The sequence below is a fragment of the Micropterus salmoides genome, unplaced genomic scaffold (genome assembly GCF_014851395.1).
Source record: "Micropterus salmoides isolate LMB-PRFRI ecotype aquatic unplaced genomic scaffold, ASM1485139v1 Ms_hic_scaffold_338, whole genome shotgun sequence".
Lineage (NCBI taxonomy): Eukaryota > Metazoa > Chordata > Actinopteri > Centrarchiformes > Centrarchidae > Micropterus > Micropterus salmoides.
Window position 1 is genome coordinate 837 of NW_024042684.1, and position 19,953 is coordinate 20,789.

Consider the following 19,953-nt stretch of genomic DNA (forward strand, 5'->3'; position numbering starts at 1 on the left):
GACCTCTGGCGAGTGCATGACTACATATGTGTAACTTGTGCAAAGAGGAGACACAAAATATGAGTAAAACAAATACACTGTGCAAACTCTCTCTCTTACTCAGTCTGCATAGAGAGTCTTTGTGCCGTTTATGCAGTGAAGTCACTGTTTTTACCAAAGGAGCAACAACAGGTTATCATCAACCTGGACAGTAACCAAACTCCAAGCTTATGTCACCAAGCCTCAAGACAGCACAAATCATTATATTATTTAATTATAAATTTAATTATAATTATTAATTAAAAGTGTTTGGCTGGATACATTGGATGGTACAGTATAAAATTGGACTATTTTCCAATCTGTCTGTTTTTATATAATTTCCCTCCCAAGTAATTTAATGCATTTTTAGTCAATAAATTGGTCATAACCTGAAGGATATAGGTTAAATAAAACTGGGTGAAACACACACTGACTACTTTCCTTCTCCCGTTGGAATTTTCTGAGCTGGTATGAGATTTCATGCAAGGGATCCCCTTCTTCTTCTGTACTTGCTGAAGCAGCAACAAATTCACAGTGCCAGTAGCCGCTCTTTACAAGATACGGCTATTTTCTATTCACAGCGTACAGGACTCTTCCTCTGATATGGAAAGTGAGTCTCAGATATGTGAAATGCTTGATCAGCTCTTTGATGTTTAGGACTACACTGATGGCTGAACCCTATAAAAAGCACCAGTTCTTGCATAAAGTTCTGGCTATAAAGCTTCTTTTCTGACTTTATGATGCTGTATTAATATCAACTCATCATATTGAAGGTATTATGATTAAATTTAAGGCCATGACTGGTCATATATGCCTATGGAAGTATGGATCACCTATCTCAAGGGGCTCCAATAATTCACCGTGCTTAACACTTTAGGACTCAGAAATTTCTTCTTTACTGCAGAAAAAGTAGGGGTTTTTTTCAGCCGCATACCCAGTTTACTCTTATTGATGAGACAGCAGGGACGGCATGAGTTTGCTCTATTTCAGCCTCTTTAAAGTGCAGCAGTGTGCTTCTCTGCTGCTGCTAATTCACCTCAGGGCTGACTGCACTCCTGTATTTTTTATTCTACTTTCTAGTCTCCTGAGCACTGAAGACATAATTTTAGACAGTTTCTTTTTCCAGCTCTGAAATTTGAAATAAATATGAACATTAAGGTCTTTCCATCCTCCATTTTCCTTACTTCTCCTCTGATATATTTTTTCTCTATAGATGAAGCTGTGGAACAAGTACAAGGTAACCAGTATCCCATCTCTGGTGTTTGTGGACGCAGCAACGGGGAAGGTCGTGTGTCGGAATGGTCTGCTGGTGGTCAAGATGACCCTAAAGGTGAGATCGGCAGTTTCTGCAGCCACACACATACGCGCATACACACATGCAAGTGACCATATAATTAGTGAAGACATCACACTGATTTATTTCTAGTCTCTGACTTCAAGCTCACTAACCCTAACCCTCAACCCCAAACACCAACCATTCAGCCCTAAAAATATCACAGTTTAATGAGGTAAGACATTTGAGGGTCACAAGGACAGAACAAATTCTGAATTCATGGTGGGTAGCATTCTTGAGTCTCTGGGCTGTGACGCCGGTAACACCCAAATTCACTCGCTCTGGGTCTACTCTACTGTCACACCTGTCCCCCATTAAAAAAAAAAAAAAAACAGCAGGTAGGAACTAAAATTCCCCTGAGGCAAGGGCACATGAATGAGCAATTAAATGTAATAGAAAGTACACAGTAATGCTGGTAATATTAGGAGTTGGTCACATGGAGACAAACCGCTGTGGCGCGGATTCTCCAACAACATGACGTACAGCTTAGTTACACAACATAAATGATTAAAATAAACTTCAAAACTTAACTTAAATTTAAGTAAAATGCATACACACATTCAACACTTATCCTGTGTAATGATGTTTACCAAATGCCTGGTCAGTTCCCTGTGGAGATAGTGCCACATCATTCAACCCCCCCCCCCCCCATTTGTGTTGATGCTACAGTAATTATGGTGCTGCATGAATATTATAGTGCGTCCGTGTTCCACTCCTCCATCTGCAAACCCCATAATTTCGTCACTTTGAAGCGGAGGCAGAGAATTAACAAGAGTGGGCTTGCATTCCTTTCCTGTACAGAGGACGTCTTCTGTGGCTGAGAAGTTCTCAATATTTTAAAATGATGCCTCTTCAGACATTAGCATGAAAAATGTTCCATTAGTCATGTGAGAAAGGAGAATGGTGGCACTACTGCAGCAGAGCGGTGAAGCAGAATGGATTTCGCATAAGGAGTGTGACAAATTTCTCTGCCTTGTTAATGAAAGCCAGGCCTGCAGTATTATCTGTGATTCATTAACTTGTCCACTGTTCTTCCAAACTAGATGTGGCTGGAGAAGAGATTAATCTCAAGCCTTAGCAGCACATCTGGCATAGGCACTTAAGTATGCCTTAACTTTCTAGAAAAACAGGCCCTAGATTTTTTGTTTTAAAATTTGATACATTATCATGTTAAAATTATTTGAGAGGACAGACTGAGAGCAGTTCCTGACGTGACAAATCAATTCAGCTACTGAGCTACATTTAGGAGAAGGAAAGGGCACTAAAAGTTTGCCGTACATGGAGACTGGGAGGGCGGGTGAATGTTTCAGGACCCTCTGCCTTTCACTCTCGATGAAAGGCCTGACATGAGTGGCGGCAGACTAGCCTGCAGCGCAAAGATGGAGTGCACTTTTACAATCAGGATAACAATAAAATAGTGCGGCACCGCGGTGCAGATGTGTCCTTCCTACTTAATGAAGCCCTAGACAACCACGCTCGCATAAAGAGGCCATTATGAACCAGCCATACAAGGTTTTATTTATGATTACCTTCTTTTTAATTTGGCTGTACCAAATGCATCTCTAGAGCTTGACAGTAACAATGAAGACACCTTTAAAAGAAAATGAAAAGTGTGAAAGAGAGCGAAAGGGAAGTATTTCTGGCAAGCTTTATTTGCTTGAGAGGCTTTCAGTCATCATTAAAACCAGATTTTGCATCTGGTGTGACAAGCCGATGTCAGAAAAAAGCTGTAAGTATTGTAGACATGACAAGTACACATGACTCTTTGTTATCCAAATGCCATGTCATAGACAGAAAAAGCATCTCTGGTTTGAAGCTGCAACCGTTAATCCATTAGTCCGTCAACATAAAATTAATCGGCAACTATTTTGATAATCTATTAATTGTTTTTTAAATTATCTGGTTCCAGCTGCTGAAAGGTGAATAATTTCTGGTTTCCTTTGTCTTCTTCATCTTTATCTTTGGTCTTTGGACAAAACAAGACGTTTGAAGACATCACCTTGGGCTCTTGGAAACTGGAACAAGCATTTTCACTGTTCAATATTCTGACATTATATTAACCAAACAATGAATTGATTAATTGAGACAGTAATTCACAGTAGATTAACAACTCATATGAATTCTTTCCCTAGTGCCACCATGAGATTTCTGTCTTTTAGTGAAATGTTTCAACAACTATTGGATGGATTGTCATGGTACATTCATTCATTTTCCCCTCAGGATAAATTGTAATTGATTTGCTGATCAGGTGAAAATGTTAAAGATTTTGGTATATTGGTATATATTTTGGGGTGTGTGTGTGTGTGTGTGTGTGTGTGTGTGTGATGAATGAGCGAGAGAATGACCTGTTAAACACCAGCATGTTAACATTGGCATTGTCATCATGTTAGCATGTTCATGTTATCGTAGCTGTAGACGCTGTCTTGTTTCCTTATCTATCTTTGTCTGATTTTTTTTTTTTTTTTTCTTTCCATCCTACCATCTCCCAGGCCTGGAGTTCCCATGGGGGCCAAAGCCATTTGCGGAGGTGGTGGCAGGGCCTCTTCTCAGGAACAACAGGCAGACAATAGACAGCAGCTCTCTGGAGGGACACTAGTGGGAGTGTACTTCTCAGCACACTGGGTGAGTACAGAGAGCAGAGTAAAAGGAGAAGAGGACCCTGATTTTTACTTTTCTAGCATCCTTACTCTGTCAAAACACTGACACGTTGGTGAGAAGAAAGGGCATCGCCAGCAGAGCAGGAAAAGTTAGTCGAGACAGATAGGAGAGAGCAGGAGGGTGGAGGCGACTCCATTGTGTTTGTATGTTTACATTAACAGTGGTTAGCTATCCCTGTCAGTCCTTTCACCACCACCTCTGGACCTTTTTTAAAAGTCTGCATTGGTCACCACACCCCACTGACATCATCACAATTGTCTCCTTCTCTGCTGGACCTGCTGATATCCAGTAAAGGTCATGACTCAGTGATGCATGAAAGGCGTTATATCATCGGTGGACTGTTCCTGATGAGATGCAACACAGGCTACCGAGGCTGGTCAGCACAGCAGCTGCCAGAGCCGCAGCCTCAGAGACCGGCTCTTCAGAACGGTGACGCCTGAAGGCTGGCTCAAACCCCAGACCCATACAAAATTGAAAAGGACAAGTGACAAAAGCCATTACTGGAGTTTATTTGCAGTGTTTTTACACCACATTCCCCTGGTTACTCGTGTAAATGTATCCACAATTAAAGTAATTTTACAAACATGAAATGCCAGCACCTGGCCTTGCCATCCATTTATACAGAAGTGCATGTTACGTTTTTTTCCTCCCTTAATGTTCTAGGGACCTGAAATGGCCCGTGGCAGAGAAACATGACCTATATTTCACTGTGCATTTTCTTGTTCCCCTGTAGTGTGAGGGAGTATTTCTTTTAGAATAACTCATTACAGTTAAACTTTAGCTAAAACCCTAGTTCAGTCACATACAAAAATTAACCTAAGGCCACGTATAATGCTTTAGCATTGACAACACTCTACAAACAATGATTACTGAACACAATTTACAGTGTTTACTTGTTTGAGTAAGAAGTAAATTAATGAGCAGTGAATTGATTTTACGCTTTGTGCTTCACACTTTCACTCCGACCATCCCTTTGTCTTATGATGAGTATTCATGAGTAGATCAATGAAAGTGCCTGACATGCTGTATCCTCTGTCATCAGCTTGAATGGTAATGAAATACTGTCTGCAGCTAGTCAATACAACAGAATAGATTATAAACTTAAGTACATGTGAGATAATATTAATAAGAACATATTTTATTGATTTGATAAAAGATAGACATATTCATACAGACACACTTACATGCATATATACTCACATGTACATGACATGGATAAAGGCCTCTGCAGGATAAGTAGGCCGCTTATATAAAGAACTCTCCTATTAATTTAAGGCAAGTCAAAAAGGTATACATTAATATTAATAGATGACATAAAGAATGAATGTCTTGCAAACATACTAATGCATTGCTTATTAACATTGTAAGGCTTTATGATATTAATAAAATCAATATGTCTGACCAAATACTTCTTTTGATAACCCAAATTATACAAATGACTACTGCTGCTTCTATGAGATATGAGAAAGCAAATTTAAAAATAGGTTATGGCATTTATTGTTAATTTCAAGTTCAAAGAATTGTATTTCTTAACTGTGATGCAGCCCTCCACACCAGAAAATGGTAATATTTAAGCAAATTTATGATATTAAAATAACTGAAATCACAAAGTAAATCTACTGTCTAAATATCTCTGGAGAGAAAGTTTTCTCAGATGTCTCTCTTACCAAGGAAACTTCCAAAAACATGAATTGTCAAAGTCTGACGTTAATATTCAGTATTTGTATTTTACTATATATTACACCAGTGAAAGCTGAGAGAGAATAAAGAGAACATGAGAAAGAGAGGGGGAGAGAGTCTGTTTTCCTTCCTGCTGCTCTCTGATGTCATCTTAATACCAGCCATATTACAGCTGCCCCTGCCTGGATAGAGTGTGGGCTATCCACACACACACACACACACACACACACACACACACACACACACACACACACACACACACACACACACACACACACACTCGCAGAAAGACAAGTACTCTCTCAAAATAGAGTATTAAAGCAGGATTAATGTTTTAAGAGGAAGAGAGTTTGGAAATACAACAGAAAGCCACTGAAGCTGCTGCAGCAAGCTATCATATTTGTGATCAGTATTGTACATTCACTCATTCACTTCCTTTTACCTTCTGTTTTTCTCCCCCTGTTAGTGCCCGCCATGCCGCAGTTTGACCCGGGTTTTGGTGGAATCCTATCGAACTGTCAAAGAGTCGGGTCAGAAGTTTGAGATTGTGTTTGTCAGCGCCGACAGGTTAGACTGACATGCACATCTGTCTATGAAGGACACAAATAATCAGTCTGCTCTATTCAGCTGTTAAATGAGACCATCAAATAACCATCTACTGTGTTGCTGTTTGGTGCTTTCCAAACCCACCAGGTCAGAGGAGTCCTTTCAGCAGTACTTCAGCGAGATGCCATGGTTGGCGGTGCCGTATCCAGATGAAGCTCGGCGATCACGACTCAACAGACTCTATGGAATACAAGGTATTGTAAAGACACCACCTCCTTGTATATGTTGCTTCAGATCTTTAAGCTGAGAACAGAGAGTGTGGATTATTTTTTCCCCCGGCCGAGCTTAGTTATGTCACACACTGAAAAGCTGGCACAATGGCTGACAGTTCTCTGTGCTGGGCAGGCAAACCACAACACAGATTGCCCTGCAGCCTGAGGAATGTGGGCCGGTTATCAGGTTTACAGTCTTGTTCGCTACAGAAGTGCTGCACTTTTCTCCTGATTCCCTCCTTTGTGTGTGTGTGTGCGCACAGGCCTGTGGACAAAGTCAGAAAGAGCTGGCTCTTGGCCTCTCCTGCAAAGAATGTGAGGAATGCAATGGAGGACACGTCAACACTGCCCCCCTCCCGCACTCAAACCCATGATGTTTATGACTGCCCCCACCTCCGCTGACTTCTGCCTACATGCGCAGACAGGAACACAATCGCACACGTACACTGTTTGCTTCGGGACGGTGTCTGTTTCTGATAAGGCTGTTAATAAGGCAAAGAGATTGTAATCAGAAGGATGGTAGGAACCTATGACAAAAAAAAAAGAAAAGTAAGAAAAGTGGCAACATCAGAAGTGAAATCAGAAAGCTGGAGAGAAGTGAAAGTCACCAGAGAGGTGAAAACTGGTTAAAAATGTCCCAAAACATCCTCACAACAAAGAAAACTCTGTGGGAGAGGGAGCATCCTGCGTCATGAGGCGATAATTAACGGAAATTACCCAAACCACCTCCCCCGCTCATGCCCATTTCCTGCCCCCCTCTCTTTGTCTTCCCCTCACACCATCTTCACCTCCTTTCTCTCCCTCACAAAGGTATTCCCACACTGATCCTGCTGGACGCAGAAGGTCACATGATCACGCGACAGGGTCGCGTGGAGGTGCTGAATGACCCGGAGTGCCAGCTCTTCCCCTGGCACCCCCGGCCCGTGCTCGAGCTCAGCGAGTCCAACGCTGTGCAGCTCCACGAGGGGCCCTGCCTCGTCCTGTTTGTGGGTGAGTGGACCCGCATTTATGATGCGGACTATGCAGCTCCACATGGGGTTCTGCCTAGTGGTCCTTGTGTGTGAATGAAGTGGCATTTATGTGGAGCATATTGAATGTCAAACTCGGTGAAAAATTGTGAAGTGTTGAAAGGGCCAAAGGTCTGTGGAAGTGTTCTTGTATTTATCTATTTATTTATATGCTAATAGAGAAGGTGCAAAGAAGTAAAATGCGAATAGCATAGAAAAATGACTTCGACATGGAAGTAGGACAATTTACTACTGGTTTTGTGAGCACTGAGAATAACTAATTGTCAAAGTTGGACATGACAACAAAACACAATATGCCACCAAAAAGAATCTGAGGCTACACAGGTCTCTCTCAAGGTCAAAATGGATTACGAAACAAGACAGAGACCATCTGTACAGTTCCTTTGATGTCCTCACTCAGTTGTCCACCAGTCATCTCTCCTTCCTTGCTTCCCATTTCGCTCATCTGTACATTTTTCCTCTTCCGTGGTGACTTTTATCCCCCATACTTTTAATATCTTCCTATGTCTCTTTCCTGCTTCATTCAGACGCTGAGGAGGAAGGTGAATTGGAGCCAGCCAAGGAGCTGATTCAGCCAATAGCGGAGAAACTTATGGCCAAGTACAAAGCCAAAGAGGAGGAGACGCCGCTGCTGTTCTTTGTGGCTGGAGAGGTGAGATAAGCCACTCGAGGCCACTCGAGACAGTGTAAAATGCCATTTCTCACAAACTTGCATAGCTGAAGTTGGGTCTATTCCTGTATGACATGCAGTTAACTCATCTGTGAGTGTTTGTTGTGCTGTGCTTGGCCATGTGCTTTAGTTATCACACATAGTATATGACTGATACTGGATTTCTGAGGCTGACACTGATATTGATATTTATTGATAGATTTATCAGCCAATATTATTTTTTATGTAAGTATAATTATTTTAATGTATCAATCAATACATCATCATTTCTGATTAGGATTCCTTAGATTTTTAGAATATTATGACCACAAATATGTACTAAGCAGGGACACTTGCCAGTGCTCCCTGGAGGACAGTTAATTTGAAGTTGTGTTTTTGGCCACCTGGTGAATGTCAGTCCATATTCACTCTCCTTTTAGCTCCACCAATTCCTGAGCCTTTTTAGCTGCTAAATGCTCCTCTATGCTTGCTAGCTAGTCCAGCTAGTCACTAACTTTGTTTGTCTGCCATTTGGTTCTGTGCAGGTAAGTTATAGTTTATTTTCTGAAAACAGCAGCCTACTGCCTCCACAGTTTATGCTATGGGAGCTGTGAGAGTGAACATGATGTTGCTGTAAACATAAAGTTGCAGGCTAGAAAACCAAAACAATGAGCTAAAGGATGCTAAAATGATCTGTAGAACTGGTGGGAGAGTTTACAGTTGAAATTATAAACAAACAATGTAAAGGAAACCTTATATCTTGTAACTTCTTATCGTTCTACATGTAGTACAGATATATATATATATATATATGTCCCTGGTTTGTATCTGCACCTTCACCACTGTTTAAATGACACCATTAGAGACCCCTCTCTTTGAGACTCTTGAACCTGCAAGAGCCACTCCTATCCACAACCCAGAATTCAACTGGGTGCCCTTATCATGATGGTTAGACCCAGAGCATGCCAGCAGATTTTCTCTTCTCGCTCCAAATAATCCCTCCATCTTTATCTCCTCCCACGTCTTCCCTGTGTGGGACAAACCGTGGAGTTGTCATAACTCTTGTTATCTTGTGTTGTTCTGTCTCGACCTTTCCAGAGCTGGTGGAGTTAGCACCAGCAGCAGACATAATTACCAGATTAGCTACCTCTCCCTAGTTCCCCTGCTCTCTGCCCTCCAGCTCCCCTTCCTCCCTGTTCTCTCTGCCCAGCAGTCTGGGAGGACTGCACTGGTTTCTGGTGTCGCACACACCAAGGGCAGGCTCAGGTTTCTGCCGTGGGGCTTGCACATGTGCTAAATGTCTGACCCTGTGTGTGTCTGTCTAAGGCCACGCCACTCTGATGTCAACCTTGAAATGTTACTAAGATACATACAGAGAACAAGGAAAGCTCAGGATTTGTGTTCATCATTCATTTGTGCACCAATATTTATTTGACCTTACACAAAGAAGCATTGTGGCACTGGTGTTTGTAGTGATTCAGAAGCATCTTGCGTTATAGCTGCAGTCTAAGTTTACTTTGTGTCCCTTGTGGCACACAAGGCAGCTATTTTAACATCCATGTAGCACAGGTATAAGTTCCTGGCTCTTGCTCAACTGGCTATGAAATTACCAGGTTTCATTTCCAGATTGGGTTCACGGTCAGATATCACTTCCTGTTTCAGACGTTCAGAGAGTGAGGCTTCCAGTCTCTGGGTCCAGACTTCTGCACCTTGGCCCAGGTTAGCCCTGGTAGTTGCACACTCCTTGCCAGGACAGCTGCTGGGTCTTTGGTATCCATGAGACAGCAGTATGTTGGCAGTCTCTCAGGGGGAGGCCATGCTGAGCAGAATGACACAGGATCTTCTTACCCTACTGAAAAAAACATACACCACTAGTATACTGATTTATATAACACAGAATGAAAGATCTTTTGTTCTTTGCTGTGAACTAGCTGCAAAATGAACTATTATCCAGTCAAATAAGAATTTTACAGATTTTTGTGGCAAGCAGCAATGACTGTTGCCTCTTTGTTCTGCTTGATTTTGTATGTAAACTCAATAAATATTATATTTCAGCCATGCAAGGATGACGCCCACTGATCCCCTGAATTTTTCTGTAGCACCACTATGAGGTTCACATTGCTTCTTTTCTTTTTCTTTCATTGGTCTAATGTGAGTATTTTGGGGTTTGGAACCGGTGGACCAACAAAGCAAGACATTTGATCATGTCACCTTGGCTTCTATGATATTATGATTATATTATATGATACTAAACATTTAATCAAATAACAATTGTTAGTTCCAGCTCTATTCACACTTGTGGTTGTTAGTGAAATGCCAGCTATTAAATGAATTAGCATGAAATTTGGCTCCTTCAGGATAAATTGTAATAACTTGGTGATCCAGAAACATGTTAGCGCCAACATGAGGTCAAAACTTTAGCTTGTTCAATACTTTTATGATCAAATACTTGAAAACGAATGTGTTCAGTGCTAATTAGCAATTGTTAGCATGCTAACACGCTAAACTAAGATGGTGAATGTGGTAAACATTATACCTAGTAAACAATCAGCATGTTAGCATTTTCATTGTGAATATTCTAGCATGCTAATACAGCCACACAGAGCCACAAGCATGGCATGTAGTCTTTCATTATTGTGGAATTATAAACACACTGAAAGTTTCTTGTTTCTTTATAGCTTAAAAAATTGAGATTTAGAAAATTTGAGAATGAGCACCAGGTGTAAGGTCACATGGAGAATTTGTGTTTTTATCACTGTTTTTATCTTAAGCAGAATGTTTTGTACCTCCATACAACTCAAGAGATGGTTGATAGTTGTTTAAATCTACTGTCTTTTCATCCCACATTTGCACGTACCAGCCAAAGATGTTTTCACTTTCAGCAATATAAACTGATAACCAATTGCTGTTGAAAAATTTCAAAAATTTCACAATGATGACTTTTCCTCAAGACATCAAAGCTGGCCAGTAAGATGGACGCAGCCCCAGCTCAGAGGCCAGTGGTGAGGCTTGTTATCATCTTCAGTTCAGGCCTTATCAGATGGTCATCATCTGTGAAATGCCACAGCGCGTCAGTAACAAGAATAAGCCTGACATGGCCCAGCAGGTTCCCCGCGGTAAACGCTGAGCCTTATCACAGCTGTGAGTGCGAGCTATAGCAGAGAGGCCCTTTTTTTGTCTTTTTGTTCTGAGCTGAGCTGCAGAGGGCGGGGGGCCGCTGGGATGGCTGCACCTCACGAGAAGCAGTTTACACAAGCAGAGAAGCCAAACAAAAGAAGAATGACTTCCTTCGGGGGCGAAGACTGACGCAGAGATTACATCTTCTCATATCGGAGAGGGTGGATAGGCCATGGTGACAGATTGTGGAATTTCTTTCTTTGTGGTGTCTTTACACTGTTTGTCCAGATGATGTATATTCTACGCTTGCTAGGGCTGCAAGAGAGCATTGAAGACAAAGCTTTTATTTTTAGTAGGAGAATCAAGCAGTATTTCACTCGTAACAACATTGTCCTTAGTGACAGCTTACATCTGTGAGTATTAAGTGGTCAATGTATGGTGATTTGCAGTGTAATAAAATGGGCTCCATTCAGAGGATGTTCGCTGCCTACAACAAAATACCACACTGCAACTCATCTGTTCCATCTGTTTGCAGTTTTGCAAAGTAGAGGTCACAGTCTTCATCTTGGCATACTTATCCTTTTTAGGTAGCAGCGCAGCCAAGCTATTCAATGAGAAGTCTGAGCTGATTGTGTGGTTTGATCCATTTAGAAAGAATAACTGTGGATTTGCTGATAACAGGGGTGACGCATCAAAGAAGCCTGAATGGAGGGAATACTTGAGCATTGTGTGTAGCAGGAAATCTATCCAAAGTCGCTTTATCTTTGACTGTGTTATGACAAAACTCACATTGGCACATATATCAGTAACGGTATTAACATCAGAGGCGCTGCCTCTGTGAGGAGTCCAACTCTTTGTTGCAGTGCCACCCTCTGGCCCTTTCTTGTTAGTTCTACATTTTCAACATAATCTTTTCCATATGAAACTGATCTTTAATCTTTGCAAGTCTCCCTCTGCGCCAGCAAACTAAGCTGAGGGGAAATCAGGTCATGATGTCATGAGGAAAAGAGAATGTCTCAAATGATATTAGCTGTGCACATCTAATAAGTGAACTGTGTGACCTTAAAAGCATAGCACATGAAATCCATTTGACTTAGAGAAGATATGACTAGAATAATGAATCTCTGTCAAGGTAGGAATGCCAATTCTAAAAGCACTCCCGGCTGGAACTAAAGCTGAAAGGGTGTGATTTCTTATTCAGTCTCAATAATTAATGGCCCTTTCGAGCTTGTTTGAAAGTTGCTGCCTGCCTGCTCATGATTAGTTTCTGTTACATGTGGCTACTACAGGGGTTGTAATTCTGACTTGTTAAAGAGTGAAAGGTGACATCAAGCCTCAGGCAGAACATGGTTGAAGTCCTTTAAAAATAACGGCAAAGAACTAAAACTGGACTCTCCACCAAACCCAACAGCAATCTATTTTCATCATTCACAAATCTGCACTGCTCTCTCTCCTGCCCACACATGCTATTCAAATGCTCTGTGTTAAGACTGAGTGAGCTTTTGGAAAAAAAAAAAAAAAAACCAGGGAGGGATGTTGTTGGACCCCCACCTGGTTGCTTCCTGTCTTTCAACAGAGCAGGATGCGTGACTAAGCAGCAGCTTTCTGGTGTCTGTGGCAGGCTTTCTGCAGGAAGACGGGAGAAAGGGGAGTTTCATTTTCTCTTTCAAGAAGTGTGCATTAATAAAGATTGTGCCAGGCAGTTCTGAATTTTATGGAGTAATCTTGATGTGGCGTAGTTCAAGTAATGGATGCTGTCCTAGTTTCCGTCGCCAAACAGCCAGTCTGAACGGATGTGCAGCAGAGAAATATATAATTTAGAGTGTCTTTTCTCCTGGAATGTATCTAGTGTTTGACATATATGTTTGTCAGAGTAATTCAAATGCCATGGAGGGATTTTGAGACGAGGCCAGCAAGTAACCCCCGTGCCATGAACAGCACTGTGACGCTCGCATTCCTGTTGTCTTTTTCCGTGACATTGCTACACTGAAGATAGCCTTTTATTGACTTGCAACCCCTTTTTTAAACAAAGTTATGTCTAGTCCCAGAACAGTCTGGATGGAGTGTGAAAAAGAGGTCTCTCTGGTGCTCTTCAGTTTGGGGATCCCATTAGTGTAGAAGTGTTGAAAAAATCTGAGGCTTTTGAGGGTAATGATTTAAAAAGCCTTTCACGTGTTTCAGCCATTTAGACCTTCTTCAGGGCAAATACCAAAATGGTCGCCTTTGGGCCATTTCTTTATATATAAATAGTCACATGATTCACATGATCAGTATGGACAAGTAGTCACATGTTTAGTGTAGACAGGTAAAGTCACATGGCAGACCATGTTCAGCAGAGGAAATCCCACAATTTAATTGTTTTACTAATTTTGATGTTTTAAGTATTGGCAGATAATATGTTGTGAGCAAAAAAAAGATTGCGATCAAGACACCTCTACTTTTGACTGAGCTTTTTGACTTTCCAGCAAGACATGTAAATTAGTCAGTTGAAACAGTGGCTCTGGTTTGGGTCTGTTCCCAGTAGGCCCGTGCAGTAACTCATCCATACATGTGAAGAATGTACCACTTTAGCATCATGTACTATCACCTTAACCACTGTACTACTTTCTTTTCACTGCAGGATGACATGACCGACTCCCTGCGGGACTACACTAACCTCCCAGAAGCGGCGCCTCTGCTCACTATCCTGGACATGTCGGCCCGTGCCAAGTACGTGCGTGACGTAGAGGAGATCACACCGGCTGTAGTGGATCAATTTGTCAGTGACTTCCTCGCTGACAAGCTCAAACCAGAGCCCATCTGAAGAGGTAGTCCAAATATAAATTGGACATACTATATGGGACTCGCTTCATCATCAAACCCTGACCTGTTGATATGCCCCTCACCCTTCCCAGCCTCCCACTATCTCTCCCACCTCCCCCCTGACTTTGTCAGATTCTTCGAGAGATGTCTCACTTTTTACTGACATTTTAACATTTTTTTAGACATGTTTTCATGGAGTCTTTTCTCCTGTGGTGCCTTGCATTGATGATAGTCCCTACAGTAATATATATGGAGATTCTGTTGGTTCTTTTTTTTGCTTCAAGAAATGTATTTGTATTTTTTTTTTTTCACCCAATAGCTTTTCTGAAGTAGAGAAAACCAGAGAATTACCCAGTGGACCTACTTACTCAGCTGATTCTTTGGTTTCTGTTTTGTCCGCAAGATCCTTGTTACTTTTGGTTTGTGAATGATGGTGAGAAAGAATAAAATTTGTTTTTACAGTTATAAATCACATGTAGTGCAAATGTGTTAAACCTCAGTTGGATGTAGCCGTAAGCCTTTATGGCCATATTTAAAGAAAAAAACAGTTTGACAGATGCACATAAAGTAAAGATCACATTATACCTGCTTGTAACAGACCAATGACTGTTGTTTTAAGACCCCTGTCTGTGTGTGTGTGTGTGTGTGTGTGTGTGTGTGTGTGTGTGTGTGTTATAATGTGAGTGAAAGTCATCTCTTGCCTATTGCTAATGGTGGTTCTCATCTCAAAGTCATTAAGAGGACTTTCTGTGAAGGTCATTTAATGACGAGGCCAGGTTATTTCTGAAGGCACAAATGGCATTTGAAAATTGTTGAATGTATAAATCCCTGTATTCTGTTACTTCAGTCATGACTTCTCACACCCATTAAAAATTCACTGGCAAGCACAAAGTTTTGTCCCTTTTTAAGTTCTACCAATAGTTAGCCCTTGGATATGTAAAATACACACAATGAAATGACTTACCAGTTTCTTTTTTAGAAGTTTTAAGTAAGACTCATGGGCTCAAATAAACTCGAGGCAAATGTTGCATTTATTACGGGAGACAGTATGCAGATTGACTCCAGGTGGGATGGAAGTGTAGTGAGTTCTGCATATTTGCATAGACAATGTGGCAGCAGATACAGAGTAAAGGATAGACATGACACTGTCACAGTGAGTTCTTTCTATAATAATCATGCATCATGTGTGGGCATCTATTTAAGGCTCTTATGGACTCTATGAAAAGTATTACTTTTACTCTATGAAAAGGGAAGGATGGGTAAAAAAAGCAAGGGATATGTGCTTTGTATTTTTGTTAAATGGGATGATACCATGGCTAGAAAGTAACACCTATGACAGATGTTTGTTTGTTGTTCTGAATTGTCATCTTTGGCAGTTCACTGAAAATCTTCTGGTTTTGAGCTAATAATTGGATAAAACAAGGAATTTGAAGATCCCTGGGCTCTGGGAAATTCTAATGACCAGTTTCTTTACTATTTTCTGACATCTTGTAGACAAGACACTTAATCAAGATAATCAGATGATTAATTGATATTAAAAATAATTCCCCTGATTCAAATTCAGTATTTTATTGTTAGCAGAACAAGGTGCAGGATGGAAATAATTAAATTAAAATTATTCTGTTTGGTCTGCAGTAATAAGGAATGATGTACACCAAAAGTCACATAATGCTATTTAGAGCGAACATCATGAAAACTGCTGTTCAGCTTTACATTATCTGCCCGGTATCTGCTTTAGTTTTAACAGTTGTTTCCTGCCCTCAAACAAAAGAATACTGGCTGCCATGGCTGAATTCAAGCTGTCCACATCAGGAACGACCGGAATAAAGAGCCTGTGGCCGGCGGTTTTCTCAGCCAGCTGGGCTGCTTCTAGACTCAGGCCCTGTGTCTCTCCACCTATCACAAGAGCAGTGGCATTCCGAGCCCAGCTGTCATGGTACAGCTTTGTGTCCACTCTGGGAAGTTCAAGTCCCTCATATTCACTATCTGAGCCAGAGTCAGAATCATATTCCTCGTAGCGCATGTTATTGTGATTAGGCTTTGTGCTGACCCAGCCATAGTCTCCTGCTTTGGAGGATTTATGAGACATATTAACTTGTGAATCCTCCGTTTCTCTGCTTCTGTCAGTGCCACAGCTGCTGTCAGCCACATGGACAGTCACAGGTTTAGGGAGATGATTTTTGATATCATCCCAGCCCAAGCTTGGATAGATGGGAAGGCGGAAATGGGCGCCCATTGCTGCACGCAGAACTTTAGGCTCCCAAGCATCAACACAACCTGTAAGTGGAAAAAAAACAACAACATTTGAATAACTACAAGCAGCGACGCAATGCCATTCTCAAGGAGTGGAGTTCACTTGTTCACATCTTTAATTGATAACATGAGCATACCTTTGGTGAGTAGTACATCATTACAGCCAGCAGCAGCAGCACATCGCAACATGGTCCCAAGGTTGCCAGGGTCTCGGATGTTGTCGCATATCAGGGACAACGGCAGTGAATGACCTCTGTTTGCGAAGTTCAACCGTGACGGGTCCGGGCGAGAAAATATGGCTACAGAGGAAGAGGTCGGAGTCAGGAACAACTCGGTATCTGCGCGTCATAATGAACCAAATCAAATTATGTGACCCTCACCGATCACCCCTTGTGGGGCCACAAGGTCAGACCAGATCTTGATGTCCTCAAACTTGACTTTGACTAGCGTGGCCCTTTTCAGCTTGTTTAAAGGCAGCTCTCTGAGCCGATCCACCGTACTGAAGAACACCATCTGTGGGTTGGCTCCTGCGTCCAGGGCGTCACAGATCAAACGCCTGCCCTCCAGGAGGATTTTACCCTGGTGCTCCCGAAACGTCCTGGAACGAGCAACGCTCACTAACCTCCTGAAGGACAGATGAAGGGAGATGGAGAGGTAGAGATAGATAACAGTGAGAACATTATATATAATTATGATTACAATTCTTGAAACATGAATTATAGGATGCTATTATGCCCTACAAGTGCAAAAAGCAGCAACTGAAAGTGACAACTAAGAAAAATGCCATATAACATCTTATCCAACAGTATCCTGATTTATTCAAATGAAAGTAGCCTTAGCACAATAAAAAAGTCCTCCAAGTTAAAGTCCTGCATTCAAAACTTAAGTGAAAGCATGGATGTATTATCAGCAAAATATACTTATTGCAAACAGGACATCTGTATTTTGGCACAAATATCAAAAATATACATTTTGATACCTTGCTTTGAGGAATAATTATTAATAACATTTTTTTCTAAAACCTTTATCATTTACCAGAGTACACTAAACTTACTTAAACCTACTGTCTATAAACAAGTAACCTTTCAAGAACTTTGCCTGAATAGTCCACAAATAGTCCTGAATTTTGTCCACAATGTGATCAGATCTGGATCTGACATTTTATGACAGCTTTTGGTGCCTTGCAGCCTCATATGACACCTACGCCAGTCTTTTATCTCCAGGTAAAGCCCTCTCGAAGCGCAGTCCATCAATCTGATCCTTTGTAACGTGAGCATGTTTTAGAGTTGACTGCACATTACTCCTCGTATTGACAAAGTCACTTTCTTCAAGATGCCTAGTTGTAGATGTGAATTGAGCCTCCGTCTCCCTGTTGATTTTTTGCCCTGCTGACGGCTTGTGGACTTTATCCGTCTCGTTTTCAGGAAACAGCACTCTGACAGGCTTCCTCCTCAGTCCGCGTACATACCGTTTAGATTGCACAACAATGCTGCTTCCCCTTGTTAGAAAAGCGTTTCGCTCAATGGAAACAAGACATATCACGCTTCTCATGTACGCTGCCATGTTTGCCCAGTTTCTTCTTCTCTTGTTTAACGGGCAGGCGCTGAGTTACCCCGCCACCAGTTGTAGTGTAGGTAATACTACATCTACGTATAGAAAATTGATCTAGTCTATTGGGTAAAGTTAATAATTAATTGTGTGGGGATGTCCTGCGCTGAATATATTACCTAGTTATATACTTTACTTTTCTTTTACTTTTCTACTTTAAGTCAAAAATCCAAAAGTTGCAGCTCAACAGTAACCTCGCGAGAGAATGCGAGATGCTGGGATATACCATTAACCTGAATAGCTAGGGGTGGCGAACGTAGTTCCATTACTTTTCATTTTGCTTAAAGTCGTTGCGCTTGTCCAAAATGATATAATATATTATTATATATTATTAACAAAGGGTGAAATAATATCTGGGAAATGTATTTTCATTTGTAAATGCCTGCTGTTTGCTCATTTGTATTTACTTTCCACCAAAAGGAACACAGAAAAGTCGATCATCAAGGAAGCATAATCGTTCCCACTGCAGTACAGATCACCCACCACAATATCTGTCAGGTAATATGTCTTTGAGACGAGCACTGCATTTTGTTTTCAAAGTTGGTGACAGGACCAAAACAGCCACGTTTTACCGAGATGTTCTTGGCATGAAGGTACTTTTTTTTCTGAGCTTCATTTAATGGCCAGAACTTTTGTTGATAATCGGCTGATCTCACTCTCAGCCAAAGTGCTGCACAACGTTACGCAGCTAACGTTAGATGATTCATCCTTGTCATATGAGTGAAACTGCGTTTTAATAAATGTGTTTTCCTGCTGGATGCTTATTTTCTCATGTCTTGTCCATTTTAGATTTTACGACATGAAGAGTTTGAGGAAGGCTGCAAAGCAACGTGTAATGGGTAGACATCTTAAGCTAACTGAACTTTGTGCTCACAAAACTGTATAAAAAAGAGTTATACAGAGGTGTTAATATCTTAATTCTGACCAATGCCATCGTCTGTATCGATACAGCCCCTACGATGGCAAATGGAGCAAGACAATGGTTGGCTTTGGTCCAGAAGATGACCATTTTGTTGCTGAACTGACATACAATTATGGGGTGGGAGAGTATCAACTTGGCAATGACTTCTTGGTGGGTGAGAGTTCATTTGGAAACGTTACAGAGGACAATAACATTATAGGGTACAGCAGCCTTATCTAAAGACATATTGTCACATAATCTTTTCACTTTAGGGGCTCACTCTGCAGTCCAGCAAAGCTGTAAGCAACGCTAAGCATCTGGGATGGCCTCTTACTGAGGTAGGAGAGGCTCTGTATCTGACCCAGGCTCCAGGAGGGTATCCTTTCTACCTTGTCGACAAAGAGCAGCCTCCCAGTGGTGATTGTCATGGGTGTCTTTTCTCTCAAAAGAGTCCAGTTTTGAAAAGGAATTAATAATTCTAGTCATTTTATCGCATGTATCAAGCAAAAATACCAAATATCAGTTGGTTACAGCTTCACAATGCAAAGGGTTGTACATTTATTTATAGTAATAGTCATTTAATTCAATTTTATTGATTAGACTCAGTAATCAAGTTCCAATATATTGAGTATTTTATTAAGTAAATTATTCATTGATCAATCCATAAATAATACTATCTAGGTGAAAATAATTATGATCTGCAACTATAAAGGCATTAAGTGAACAAAAATGTCATGGCTTTTTGTTAAACCTTCGCAGTATGGATGACAACAACTCACATGAAAATTGCATTCACCTGAAGCTTGATCATTGCAGGTGTTTAAGCATGTCATACTGTTTTTACTTCTGTGATTGATCACCTGTAACCTTTTAATTATTTGTTCCCAGACCCAGTACAGAAGGTTTGTCTCGGAGTATCAGACCTCCAGAGATCGACCCACTACTGGACGACACTCTGGGAATGAAGGTGATGGAAAAGATGAGGAAAAGAAAACAGTGCTGATGGATTTGCAGACAATCAAGTGAGTCAAGTAGCAAAGAAATCATCTGTATTTAAGTCAGACATGTATTTTAGTCTGAATGTTTTC

The 19,953-nt window shown here is 41.2% G+C and overlaps 1 protein-coding gene and 2 pseudogenes across 1 annotated transcript; 2 read left to right on the top strand and 1 right to left on the bottom strand.

Annotated features, from left to right (window-relative positions):
- The first annotated feature begins 1,231 nt into the window (after nt 1–1,231).
- LOC119884356 lies at nt 1,232–14,994 on the top strand (annotated as a pseudogene).
- Nucleotides 14,995–15,116: 122 nt separating this feature from the next.
- LOC119884355 (rRNA methyltransferase 3A, mitochondrial-like) lies at nt 15,117–18,128 on the bottom strand. Its single transcript, XM_038694783.1, has 4 exons — nt 17,561–18,128; nt 16,737–16,981; nt 16,494–16,655; nt 15,117–16,380 (listed from the first exon to the last, which is right to left on the bottom strand). The coding sequence occupies exons 1-4, from the start codon at nt 17,917–17,919 to the stop codon at nt 15,818–15,820; spliced, it is 1,329 nt and encodes a 442-aa protein (XP_038550711.1). The 5' UTR covers nt 17,920–18,128; the 3' UTR covers nt 15,117–15,817.
- Nucleotides 18,129–18,398: 270 nt separating this feature from the next.
- LOC119884358 lies at nt 18,399–19,868 on the top strand (annotated as a pseudogene).
- Nucleotides 19,869–19,953: the final 85 nt, after the last annotated feature.

Bases quoted from the DNA above. Each gene is read 5' to 3' on its own strand.
- LOC119884355 (XM_038694783.1), bottom strand. From the start codon at position 17,919: ATGGCAGCGTACATGAGAAGCGTGATATGTCTTGTTTCCATTGAGCGA. The intron at 16,656-16,736 runs GTGAGGGTCACA...CTTCCTCTGTAG, and splicing joins GGCCCCACAAGGGGTGATCG to CCATATTTTCTCGCCCGGAC. The intron at 16,381-16,493 runs GTATGCTCATGT...TTCCACTTACAG, and splicing joins TGATGTACTACTCACCAAAG to GTTGTGTTGATGCTTGGGAG.